The sequence below is a fragment of the Urocampus carinirostris genome, chromosome 3 (assembly GCF_059441175.1).
Source record: "Urocampus carinirostris isolate Australia breed hairy pipefish chromosome 3, RoL_Ucar_1.0, whole genome shotgun sequence".
Classification (NCBI taxonomy): domain Eukaryota; kingdom Metazoa; phylum Chordata; class Actinopteri; order Syngnathiformes; family Syngnathidae; genus Urocampus; species Urocampus carinirostris.
In genome coordinates this window covers 57,359,880-57,372,531 of record NC_142351.1, presented here as the reverse complement: position 1 = coordinate 57,372,531, position 12,652 = coordinate 57,359,880, and the positions used below count along the sequence as shown (strand labels likewise).

The 12,652-nt window shown below is 36.3% G+C and overlaps 1 protein-coding gene across 16 annotated transcripts in view; it reads right to left on the bottom strand.

Moving 5' to 3' along the window:
* Positions 1 to 12,652, bottom strand: part of LOC148370233 (inositol polyphosphate-4-phosphatase type I A-like) — a 46,592-nt gene that overhangs the window by 20,247 nt on the left and 13,693 nt on the right. For 7 of the 16 annotated variants that reach the window (XM_088332649.1, XM_088332648.1, XM_088332654.1 and 4 more), the window contains exons 9-20: positions 10,843 to 10,990; positions 10,642 to 10,772; positions 9,387 to 9,681; positions 8,043 to 8,226; positions 7,755 to 7,970; positions 6,355 to 6,496; positions 5,547 to 5,744; positions 3,853 to 3,927; positions 3,604 to 3,776; positions 3,410 to 3,533; positions 2,160 to 2,227; positions 229 to 428 (exon numbers count right to left, since the gene is read on the bottom strand). In XM_088332649.1, coding sequence (XP_088188775.1) covers positions 229 to 428; positions 2,160 to 2,227; positions 3,410 to 3,533; positions 3,604 to 3,776; positions 3,853 to 3,927; positions 5,547 to 5,744; positions 6,355 to 6,496; positions 7,755 to 7,970; positions 8,043 to 8,226; positions 9,387 to 9,681; positions 10,642 to 10,772; positions 10,843 to 10,990 — 1,954 coding nt within the window. Of the gene's footprint in view, positions 1 to 228; positions 429 to 2,159; positions 2,228 to 3,409; positions 3,534 to 3,603; positions 3,777 to 3,852; positions 3,928 to 5,546; positions 5,745 to 6,354; positions 6,497 to 7,754; positions 7,971 to 8,042; positions 8,230 to 9,184; positions 9,203 to 9,386; positions 9,682 to 10,641; positions 10,773 to 10,842; positions 10,991 to 12,652 lie in introns of all 16 variants that reach the window. The other 9 variants (XM_088332650.1, XM_088332660.1, XM_088332651.1 and 6 more) reach the window with 5 other exon arrangements.

The window sequence follows — 12,652 nt, the reverse complement described above, 5'->3', positions numbered from 1 at the left end:
TTTGCAGACAATCAAAGAGGTTGAAGAGGGCCAGGGGGTGAAATTGCGAGTTATTTATTTGCACCTTATTTATGAAAAACGTATGACAAAAAAACTATTTTTTGGGAGTGCGCCTTATAGTGGGGAAAATGCAGTTATTAGCTCCTGCTCCTATAAAAAACACGATTTGTTGCTTTTTATAGCAAAGGTTTGTCAGTTGAAACAATCCTCCTCTTTTGCCTTTCTTACTTCTCTGCCATGGTCTGCTGCTCGTTTATGCCAACATTGAAGTGCACCGGCTGGACCCTCAGCAGCATGCCGCTCTGGATTTCTCTGGGCAAAGCGTCAAACATGCTTGCCGGCAAGGGAATGCGCACGTTGAAACCGTCACGGTTGCCAGTAATGATAGGCAACATATCGGAGGCGGAGGTTCCCGTGGCTTGTGTGACCTACAAGTTGACATCAAATGTTAGTACTTGTCATTCTTACGCATACTTCTTAAGCATCCTGTAGGCAGGGTTGAGGAGTAGTGGAAAACATGTAACTGCATTACGCAATAAGAATAACAAAAAATGTTATTGGAATTTATCAGTTACCGAAAAAAGGCATAATTCAAGTGCAGGTATACGTAATTAAATTAAGGACAACTCTGCAGGATTACTATCTAATTCATAACTATATTCACAAATACGTAATGAGCCGTCAGACGAATATAAACATTTCAATCACTGAGACGAGAGAGACACAGACGCAGGTGCACATCGTAGTAATTTTCGACAGAAGACCAACTCATATACCACTGCATGTTTTACACAACATGTTGCATGTAAAAGCACGTTTTCAGACTGTATTTTAATTCCCCTTCAATATAGCAATAATTTTGGGCTGCATTGTGAGGGCAGCAGAGTTTCGTGCTAGTGATGGATTCAGGGACATTTAGTAAAAATGATTGCTCGTCTTCTTTTTGCATTTTGCAGTTTATTGGTGTTCAAAATCACTATAAGATCATTGTATTACTATATTGTGAGAACGTTTTACTTAGCTTAGTTAATCTGAGTATTGTCAGGATGTTAGCACACAATACATCCCAGAGTTAATTAGAAATTTAGAAAGTGAACACTTGGTGTCTTTATAACAATATTGGGTTATTAATGTGCTCTTAATGTAAACTACAACAGAGCATATCTTGTTATTTTATTTTTTTGATCAAAAACTACACTATGAGGTTATTATTATAGTACCTTTTTGTCGGACTAAAACCAACTACTTGACCTAGGTTTTCTCCAAATCCTTTTTATGAAAAGCTACATTGTTCATTTATCTTAAACCAAATCTAGTAATTTTATTTATATTTTGTTTATTTAGTCTTTTATTAGCATTATTAATATTTAAGTAATCCAAAAGTAATCAAAAGTAATCTAGTTAAATTACTTCAATATTTGGATTACGTCACCGTTTACATTCTTCAACAGGTAATTAGTAACTGTGTCGGATGACATTCTTAAAGTACCGGAAACCCTCCCAACCATGCCTGTAGGATGAGCTCTCTAAATTGGACTCAATTTAGAATTACTTCTCATATGAAAAATATTTTTGATAAAAATAATGTGAGTATAATCTTTGAGGGAAGCAAAAGTAAAAGATTAGGGAATTGTAAGTACAGTGAAAGGTTTTGGCGATTTGAAAGGGTGCCCGACAATTTTTGAGTTTTAGGAAAAATATTCTTAATTTTGTATTTGTTAATTGCTTTTAGTCCATGAGTGGAGTTTAAATACAAAAACAAGTATGGGCATTCACAGTGCTTTTTAACAATAAATATTCTGTGGGGTTTTTTTTGTAATTATTGTGACTGATTATTCAATCAGAAGAAATTGTCATTCATTGATTTAAGTTTTTTTTTTGTTTAACAGAAACCATAATCGTCTTTACCGTGAGAATTTGAAAAATTGATATCGTTTATGAGAGAAAAAAACTTAAAATATTGTAAATAGGTCATTTGAATTCTTGCACGTTAAAAAATGTGCACTTGTGCAATGTTCAATACTATTTTTTAGAAGCAAAAATTGCCGCGAGCTGCTGAATGATGGCAACATTCTGCAAATGCACATCAGATTTTTTGGACACTGGGAGCACAAAAATCTACAGAATTTACAGAGTGCAAACTCAAATGGTCGACCAACCTTAAAGGTAACATTTCGCAGATCTGTGATGCCGACGCTCATGTCCTCCAACATTGATACCTCCTCTCCTAAAATACACATTCCAACAATTAACCTAGCCCCTTTGCGCACAAGCGACCATTAGCGAGATGCGTTTGGGATCATGTGTTTTCTGCAGACTCATCACTTATATACAGGAAAAGTCGATTTATGTAAGAAGAAACGCACGCTAAAAGAAGACAGTGTGCTGACGCGTGCAAAATCGGGACACCGGCATGTTCACTGTTGCTGATAGTTGCAATGGACATAGCGTCCACTTTGTCATCATTCTCGGATAATCAACAAAGAACCTCCAGCTCCCATATATTGGAGTGAACAAGAGGTTTAAAACATAGCTTGTCTCTTTTTTGAGCTTTTGCCGAAGCCAATCGGTTCCAAGCTCTGATAATAAAGATAGAGAACTTAAATGTGTTTCAACATTTCTGGTTGATCAATTTTATGACAAAAACTGATAACTCTGATGGATTTGTGAATCTTAAAGTTAAAAAAAAAACTGTTGTGCATGCCTAACTGTATGAATAGTATCCGGCATATCATATAATAAAAACAAACGTTTTTAAAACACATAATTAGGACCATTGAGTAAGGCGGAAGATTTTATTTGAAAACATGAAAATATGATGGCTTGTTGGATATCTTGTCTGTCTTTGCGGCCCGTTTCTTCTCCTTAAAAAAAAAAAAAAACATCTACATCTAAAGGCAGATGTATTTTTGTCAAATATTGAACAATACATTGCCAAGAATGGTGTCTGAATTGTTTGAAGAAGTCAATGCCATTTTTGGGAATTAAGAGCACATAAGTTTTGTAAAAGAGCATGACCCCCTTATCTCCTGTGCTCCTTGCTAACTAAGGGCCAAAATATCACATTTCAACATGTTAGATACCCGTTGCCATTCGCATAGCGCCATTTTTCACCAATAACTTCTCTTTCACAACAGTTGCCACTGCGAACATGCACATATTTATCATATATCTTCAATATATTGAATGTTGTTATACTTTTGTATACTGACAACAAAGCCATTCATTCATTGAAGAGTAAAATGTTGCTTGCTGTTGGCGATGCTCGCAGATACGCGTGGCTTAGCAGTGTTATTTACATCCTTGAAAGACACAATTATAACATTGGGATGGTCAGTCTTTCTGAAACCCCAAAGTTGAGGAAAAAAGGACAAAGCTTAGACCACAAAAAAGACATTTAAGATTTTACCGTAGGTGCTCAGTAGCGACTCAAACTCAGCCAACAAGCCGATGGTGTACAGCTGCCGAAGGTATCCATTATCACGTAGACAATTTCTTAGTTTGATGATAAAGCCACAGACGAGAGCAGTAAGCTGCAATATTCAACCAAATAAACATTGGCTTTTTAAGCACTTGTAACACTCATGCAAACAATCAACTGACCGCTTGGCAGAACACGACATCGCGGCGGTACTGCAGAGACACATCCATCCCGATGGTCGGGGCGATGTCCTGCATCAATAGAAAAACCATCGACTTTTTGGCCTGGTCGCACATCATGGCGACGCAGTCCGTCAGAGTGGTGAGGAGAGGATAGAGCGCCTCACTCCACTCACCTGCAATTCAGATACACTTCAGTGACTAAAGCTATTAAGTGAATGCAGATCAAGTAGTGAGAGTGGGACTTCATACCCGGGTACGCCTCCTCAACATTGGTGCTCCCATCTAAAAGATTTGATGAGGTACAATATGGATGACTGACAGGTGCTGTAGGTCACAACAGAAACACAAAAATTAATGTGAATCAAAAACTTCTCATTACAAGGACAGCCTTCTTTACTTTGGTATTCCCAAACAGCGTGCTACTGTTTTGGTGTAAAAAGCACTTTACTGTACTCCTATACACACCAGGATTGTTCTAGATCATTTTTATATAAACCTTTATTAGCCAAGGCAAATGTTTCCATTGAAAAAATAAACTTCCAGAAATAAATGCTTAGCTCAAGTTCCAGGTTTTCATGTTTAAATGATCCAGGCTATAAATTAGCCAAAGTTGACAAGACAAATAAAAATGAATATATTTTTATATATTTTATAATGTTTTTTGGTTTAACTCTATTCTTAAGAAGTTTGTATAGTTAAAAAAAACTAACACATTTTTTTCTTATTGTACTGTAAGCTAAAATGTATAAAATATATTAAAATATCAGGCATTTTTCATTTTGTTAAAAAGTGATGTTTGAGCTTACACTGAAGGGAATAAAAGGGGGATAGTTTTTCTCATTCAATACATTATATAACTGGAAAAACAAGCTAAGAATTACAAAAAAAATGAGAAAAATATTATCATTAACAACATTAAATATTGAATATGAATAGTGTTTTTTATTTTCAACCAATAGTTTTAATCTTATTTATTTACTATTAGTTTTCTTTTTAGTATATTTAAGTACATTTTTTTTATGTAGAAAGTGTTGCTGTGTACTTGTATCCATTGAGCGTCTACCTATTTTTTTCCACATACTAGCCACAACAAAGTGAATTTTTTTGCATCACTTTTGAGGCTTGAACTGAGCTGGCTCAAGGCATAAGCTAACTAACCGACTGCTTAAGGCCACGCGACCACTTGGAGCGCACTTCGTATCTGATGCGAAAAATGTAAACGTTTGCGATTCTAGCCACTCAGTCCATATTATTAACATTGTATAGGCAAAGTATATTTTCTCACGCCAAAGAGTGGGAAACTGTTATAATTATCCATCCATCATCTGCACCGCTTACCCCGACTAGGCTCGCGGTTATATATACTTAAATAATATTAAATTACATTATACATATACATACATACATACACAATTATTTCCCGTATGATCAGTAAATTAACATAATCAACAGAATTGACTGGATTCCTTAGAATTATGTCATTATGTCCAGTAAAACGAAGAAACATAGAGATGTGTTTCCTTGTTCCAAAAACTTCTGTTAATTTATATAATTACAGTATCTAAATATTTGTTTGATCTTTTTAAACTTAGTTTTATTGAAAATTGTCTGTTTTTGTATATTTGTTTTTGCAGTTTATTTAATCCCAAAAATATGTATTTTACCTTGTTTAATGGCCCTAGTAAGAAATTCAAAATTGACATTGTCCTTCATAAGATATCACTCTTCTCAAATTTTAAAACAAGTAGCAATCTGCTATCATCCACTAATGCGAAACAAGTATCAATTTGACATCAAAAAATGAAATGAAATTGGACAATTTTGCAGCAAACTGGTTGAGAAAAACTCCTAAAATTTACCAATACTGATTGGTAATGATTACCAGATTAAATATTCAAGCTGCATATACACAATGCAAACAGGTATACATATTATAAACCTACAGTTTATTTGTTCAGGGTTTGGAGGGCATACTGATGAGAAGGAAGACAAAGAGGAGGGGCAAGAGAATGACGATGAGAATGCTGATGATGAGGCAGATGATGAAGAGGGAGGAAGAGGTGAGGATAATGACGATGGTGACAAACAGTCCTGGAACGACGATCCCGGGTTGATCCAGAAAGCTTGCCTTTTCCCGTTACCTTTGCAAAGCCAAAAAGGCTCAAGTTAATGACCCAAAACAATTGAAAAATAATGGGTCATCACTTAAAGAGTATATATTTTAGGTAAAACCTGAATTCAGTTCCAAATGTTATTAAAAGCTATTGCATTACATTTCGAGCTGTTTTGTGGGGGCAGTCCTTGCAGCAAATTGCTTGGAAAATTGATTGAAATGATTAATGTCATATCATACTTAACGGAACTATTGAGGCCTTTTGGCATTTTATGTTAACAGCAGTAAAGGCAGTCTTAAATCTTTTATTTAAAAGTGCTTTCCACAGTTGATTTGTTTTTTGTCAAACAGTGGCAGATCATAACTCAAGCTAGCTGCCAAATCATGAAAATTAAATTGACATTAAGGTTTGTTTCTGAGACAGAAAAAAGTCTAATGAGGTGATGGGAATAATATTTTTTAAAAAACAGCTCACAAAGAACATTATTAAAAATGTCCACAGGTAGACTGACGCAACAGAAATGGATTGCTTACTTGTGCATAGCGATTAAACCGTGAATTTATAAAATGTTACACTCAATTTATCAGTCAGTGTTACACATGTTGTCCCCACTTGATGTGTTTCAAGCTTGTGTTACCCTTCTTAGCACAAGCGCCCTGCAGGTCCCAGTGAACTCTGTCTTGCACCACGTCATTTGGCTTCTTTTCTTTCTGGAGCAGCTTGTCTACTCGCTGGATGATGCACTCTAGAGACTTGTCCACATTCAGCCAGACTTTTTCCTGACAGCACAGAGGGAGGTTGATAGGCGTGCTAATCTTTATGTCCACAGAGAAAATGGTGAGGTAGAATTTCTCTTACAATCTTTCAACGCATTTGAGTTAAATTATACCTTCAAACTGATCCTTAAATTTCAAAAAATGAGTTCAAAATCTGCAGCTGTATGAACGCAGAACAGCCTAAATGTCATCAAAGCTTTTGAAAAGTAAATAAAGAAGATAATATAAATGGCAATCATTTTTGTACTACTATTTTTGAGTACTTGCATAGCAAGCTTCCCAAAAAAGTCTTCGTATCGTATTAGTTCCGAACGAAAATTATTCAAAGTTTTGCTGAGCGGCGGCAAAGCAGCTGAGTGGTAAGCGCATCCGTGGCACTGTTCTGAGGTTATGGGTACAAATCCAATTACCGGCGTTCCTGTGCGGAGTTTGCATCTTCTCCCCGTGCTTGCATGGGTTTCCTCCGGACACTCCCACATTTCCAAAAACATGCATGTCAGGTTAATTGGCCGGTCCAAATTGTCCCTAGGTGTGAATGAGTGAGTGAGTCGTCTGTCTCCGTGTGCCCTGTGACTGGCTGGCAAACGGTTCAGGGTCTCCCCTGCCTGCTGTCCGAGGATAGCGAAGATAGGTGTTGCAGATAATGAATGGTTGGATAGTTTTGCTGTTGGCCTTTGCACAGCTTTTGAGGAGAAAAATCTTAGATTCATTGGTTATGAGTTATTGAGGCACTGCAAATAATTTATTGATAAACAAGTAATGCATAATGAAATGCTATTTTTTTAATTAAAAAAAATAAATCATTCGGGTATGTTTTGCTATACAAATTTTCTAAATCCTCAAAATTAAAGGTTTTATAAGCTACAGTAAAAATTTGTATTTTTCGTTTTAGTCTTTGTTTTAAACCAAAATCAACCATTTTACTGTCAGAACCTAACTACACCAACTTTTTATGTTTTTCAAAAATTCTGAAGTATAGTCATTACAAACATTCTTTGTTAATGACTTACATGTTATCGGCCACCCAACACAATTATCCTTCATTTATTCTTTCTCCAATGGTAAATTTCAACTTATGTTTTTGTTTGGAATGGAGGAAACTAAAACTTTTTAGGTAGTCTAATTCGTGGACCAAGTGACAAAATAATCAAATGTTTAATACAAATATTAACAAAATAGTAAAACATGTTTTGTGGATCTGTGGAGGTATATGACGGTCTTGGGGAGGCAATGTGCATATTTGTAGTGTGATTTGACATACCCACTCCTCTTCATGCCAGTCTACATGCAGCGACGAACGACTGCTAGACCCACTCCACTTGGCAAGTAGAGAGTCTTGGTCATTGCGGAGAACTACTTGTTCTGACTCGGCCGAGGGAGACAATTTGGAGGCGATGTATTCGGGCCGCGCCGCATTTAGGGCCTGAATAGCTGATGCTAGCAGTTTACAGTCGCACACTGTCACCAGCTGTCGAGTCTGAGTAGTGAAATATCTCAAGTGAGCTTTACAAAATCAGGTGCTGAAAAATATGAAGTGGCCAACATTGACCTTATCGGACAGTGTGGAAAGTGTTCTTTCCAACCCGCTAGCGGACCGGTCCTTGGCGGCTCGAGAAAGCCTCTCGGCGTAATAGTTGACTTGTGTTTTTAGTGTGTTGATGTGGGCGATGATTTCTTTGGCTCGAACCACGTCCTGAGGAATGAAGACGATAGACTGCGAGCTGGAGATGGCACTGCTGCAGGGAGCAAACGTTTGTTTTCAGACTATTAAAGGGTCCAAATTACGACTTTAGAAACTCTTGCAGTCCACTTTTTGCCACAAGGGCTAATAATTAAATTTTTGACCTACTTGCCTCTTGCAGACTCTACAGGTCCCTTAAAACAAGAACTAATAGATTCAGTGACGTGACAGTTTCTTACCCAGAGCCATCACCACTTAAAACATGTGGACACGATTGTGAAAAAGACTTATTTTGGAATGATGATGCTGCTAAATGTCTTTACACTACTTTTTCATTGCATCGCTTCTGATGCACTTAGGCCAGTCTACAAGAACCACCATTTAAATAGACGCACATTTATCCTAACTTTCTTTTTTTTTAATTATCTTTTTTCTTTCTCCTCCTATATATTTGTCCTGGAGTACTACACCTTATCTCCTTGTAAAATAGTTCACTATGTTGTTATCAATGACAATAAAGACAATTCTGTTCTAAATTTAAGGTCACAATGTCAAACAGGCCTTGGCATCCTTGCAAGTTTTACTTGAAGGAGGAGGTTCAGACACTCTATATGAAATAAACATTATCTTACTCATAATATTGCCATTTTTGTTTTCTAGGCACACACTGTAGGATGGCATGCACAATAATCCAAACAAAACAACAGGTAAAACACAAGTACAGTATTTACAAACTTTTGAAACACTTCTACCCCCACATTCAAAAACATACAACATTAATTAATTCATGTGTGAATATGAAAAACCTGTCCAGGGTGTCAGAGTACAGTTCAGGTTAATCTGAAAAAATGGCAGCATCCAACAATCAACGTTCAAAAGAATAAAATGAGGGAATCGCTCGTGTTGATTTGCTGACGTGTGTGAAAGTGAAAAGATGACGTAAGTGGTGTTTTTTAATTGTAGCACAAACACAAGAAAATAGGAAAAGGCAAAACAGAGCATCAACTCACCAAACCTCCTCATATGCGCTGACCACAAAAGTCACAAAAACAAAACAATTAAAAAGAAGCTAGAGGGTAAAAAAAATGCAGAAATAATAAAATCATTCACAAAGTAAAAGGGACCCCAGCCAAATCATAGTTTGATTGGAAATTATCACCATGATTTTAGCGTTTCTTTTTCTTTCTTTTTTCAAAAAGTCTGTGAACTTACTGTTTCTTTGCTTCCTCAAATTTTTGTGTGAGTTTCCTTAGGCCGCCTGTTTTAAACCCCTGGCAGTGTGCAGCCGGTGCTCCCACAGTGATGATGTCATAAGTGTGCTGCTCTAATAGTAAAAATGGGGACAAAAGAGAGTACTTTACGTGTGTACACAGCAAAGGTAGCAAATATAGCAAAGTATTACCAAAGCACAAATCATCCTGCACCCTCATGCGTTGAATGTGCAAGTTGGTGGGCATGAACTCCATTTTCTTGTCCGCTTTCCGGCTGCTGGCTTTGAATGAGGGGCCTAATAAGGAGAAGTAATAAAAAGCATTTCCATTGGCCGTAATCCCAGAATTCCCAATCTATTTCATAAAAAAAATTCCTAGGACATGTTTTTTAAAAAAAAACAGGAATAAATTTAAATTAAAAAAAATAAGAACAAACTGTTATTAACATTATCACTATAAATATTATTAGTGTAGGATGTAATCTGTCCAGATTTTGCAAGCTTTGGAGTTTCCTCTGTAGTGTAGTACTCCTAAGCAAGTTTGAATTTAAAACATGAGGAAAAAATGAAATATTTATGAACAACAGTTTTCATTTAATGATCATTAGACATCCATTTCAAACAAGAAAGAAATGCACTATTTGGGGAGAAGTTGCTTATCCTCAGTAGGGTCACAGGGAACTGTGCCGCACATGCGCTAACCACTGCGCTGCTGTGCTGCCCAGATTTTAAATACATGAAAATTTACATACGAATTAAAAAAAAATACTACAGAAATAAATCCTAAAATACAGTAGCATCAGATAAAAGAATAATGATCCATAATAACTGCAGTATATATGGGGCACAATTTTGGTGGAAGGGTGTAAGTATCATTTTGAATTTATATTTAAGAAATTATGACCTTATATTTAAAAATGAATAGCCTTCTTCCAAACACAGAATGTGCAGTTAAAGTACTTATCTTCCTGAATTAATGCCAACACTTGTATTATTAAACTACATTATTACTGCTTTTGAATTTGGAGTCCCTTCCATACCCCAATGGTCAAATACCTTATTAGGTAAAAACTACCCGAAAAAATGCTGCTTAGAATTTTTATAGGGATGCTGCAAAGCAAAAAACCATAACATTTCAGTAGTCAAATTCACTCAAGGCTGATAAATACATGAGGGTCGATTGTCTTCAATACTAAGATCTCTTTTGTTAAGACTTCAGGTTTGCATGCTAGATTCAAATGCTAACATAATTTGAACCTCTGTAGTTGCTGAGGTCGGACAGTGTTTGTCGGTACGACATTATGACTGTTTGGTAATGTGAGACGATCTGTCGTCGTAGGTTCTCCCAGCAGGGCGACAACTCTCCCAGCTCTTCTAACTCACCAACCCTGCCAGGGACAATATTTTGCATTTAAAACATAAAGAAGCCTTCAAGCATCTTGGCGTGTGTCTTCGTACCTGTTGGTGTCTTCCTCCAGCAACAATTTGACAAACTGTTTAGGGATGTTCAGGGAAAGAACGCTCTCAGCCATTTGCTCCAGCACCCGCTGGTGTTTGGCATCAGTTGTCGGGAAGCGATACATTCTGGATATTGTGCCGCCAAATACTAAAGGGAAATTAAATAAATTATTTATTTTAGAGTGTTAATCTTAGAACATTGTATTTTTTGAGTAAACAGATCTCTGACACTTATAAGAATCAATACACTTGTTAACAGGATTTGTGACGTGGCATATATTTAATCACTGTTGCATAAAGTCGAGACAGATGGAGAACAGCATGATGGGAAGAATAAATAGAAATAGAAGATGAAGAAGGTAGAAGCTGAAGGTAATGGAATCAGAAAAACCATTCATTTTAACATTTAAGTAGTTTTGCCCATTTTAGGAAAGATTTTTCTAAAAAATCTATAATGAGTAAAAACTGCTTATTTTAAATGTACAACACGTGCGCGCGCACACACACACACACACACATACACATATATTTCTTTTTAATTATTATTATTTGTAATACCCTTTCATAAAATAAGAAAAAAATATACTTCATCGCTATCTATTTCCACTGTCAGATAATCTTTGCTCATTTTTAAAATGACATAATTATTATAATTTTTTTTAAAATATGTTAAATAAATAAAATAATAAATACAATATTTTGTCAATTGTACTATATTCTAAATTATTTTAAAATACACAAATAATGAATGTATCATTGCATTTATGTAAGAAACACTCTCAAGTTAATTTTAGGGAGACAAAAGTGTTTTTACATTAAAAAAAAAAAAAGCTCGCGCTATGTCCACCGTGTATCTTTTTGTGTATCCTTACATAATATATTCATCTCTATGGAGAACGTTTTTGCCGTGTTAATTCGTGTTTGTTTAATTTGTTTAATGTACCTAATAGTGGGTAACACTAAGCTAATGTTGAGCTTAGCTAGCGCTACGTGATTGCTGTGCTAAGCTAGTGCTACACGATCGCAACGCTAACGTTTAACTAACGTTGAGATTTTCTGTGCAGACCATTGTTTTTGTAAGGTTGGAAAACTTTGTGTGGGGATGATTTGTGTTGGTTTAGTAAGTTTACTCTTTGCAAGGGTACACAGCTGCTAAGCTAACAATGACCTGATGTTAACGCTAAGCTAATGTTAAGCTACTGCTGAGGTATTCTGAGAAGTATAAAGAATGTTTGTGTTAATTGTATATGTTTAATGTACTCAATGGTTCTGTGAATATGGAGAAAGTTTGTGTAGCATTGGTTTTTGTGTGTTTGATGTGCGTATAGTCAGATAAGGAGGCTTTTCCTGTTACTGGTAACCGTGGAAACCAGTGCTGTTTCAAATGGGTGAGAGCAAACCCCTACCCAAAAAAAACAAAACAATCTAAAAACGGCCTGGAGAGGGATGGGCGTCGCCAGGCTGTACTTGCCCAGAACACCACGGGAAGTCGTGCCTTGACTGCCCTAGCGGTTAAGGGATTTTTGAACCATGATAAAAATGGAATATAACACTAACATCTAGAATCCGGCAAGTATGTACATTCATACAAGAGTATAAATTCATATACCTCGTGTATTGACGAAGTATCTGATGTCGAGGTGTATTTGTGAAGGACACTGAACCTCCTAATGCCCCTGATAAGCAGGTAGGTCCCTTGAATGGCCGCTATCTGTGGTACGTGTGTGTGTGTGTGTGTGTGTGTGATTGGGTAAGTTTAAGCACATTGTAAAGTGCTTTGGTAGGTCTTCAGTGATTTGCAAAGCACTAT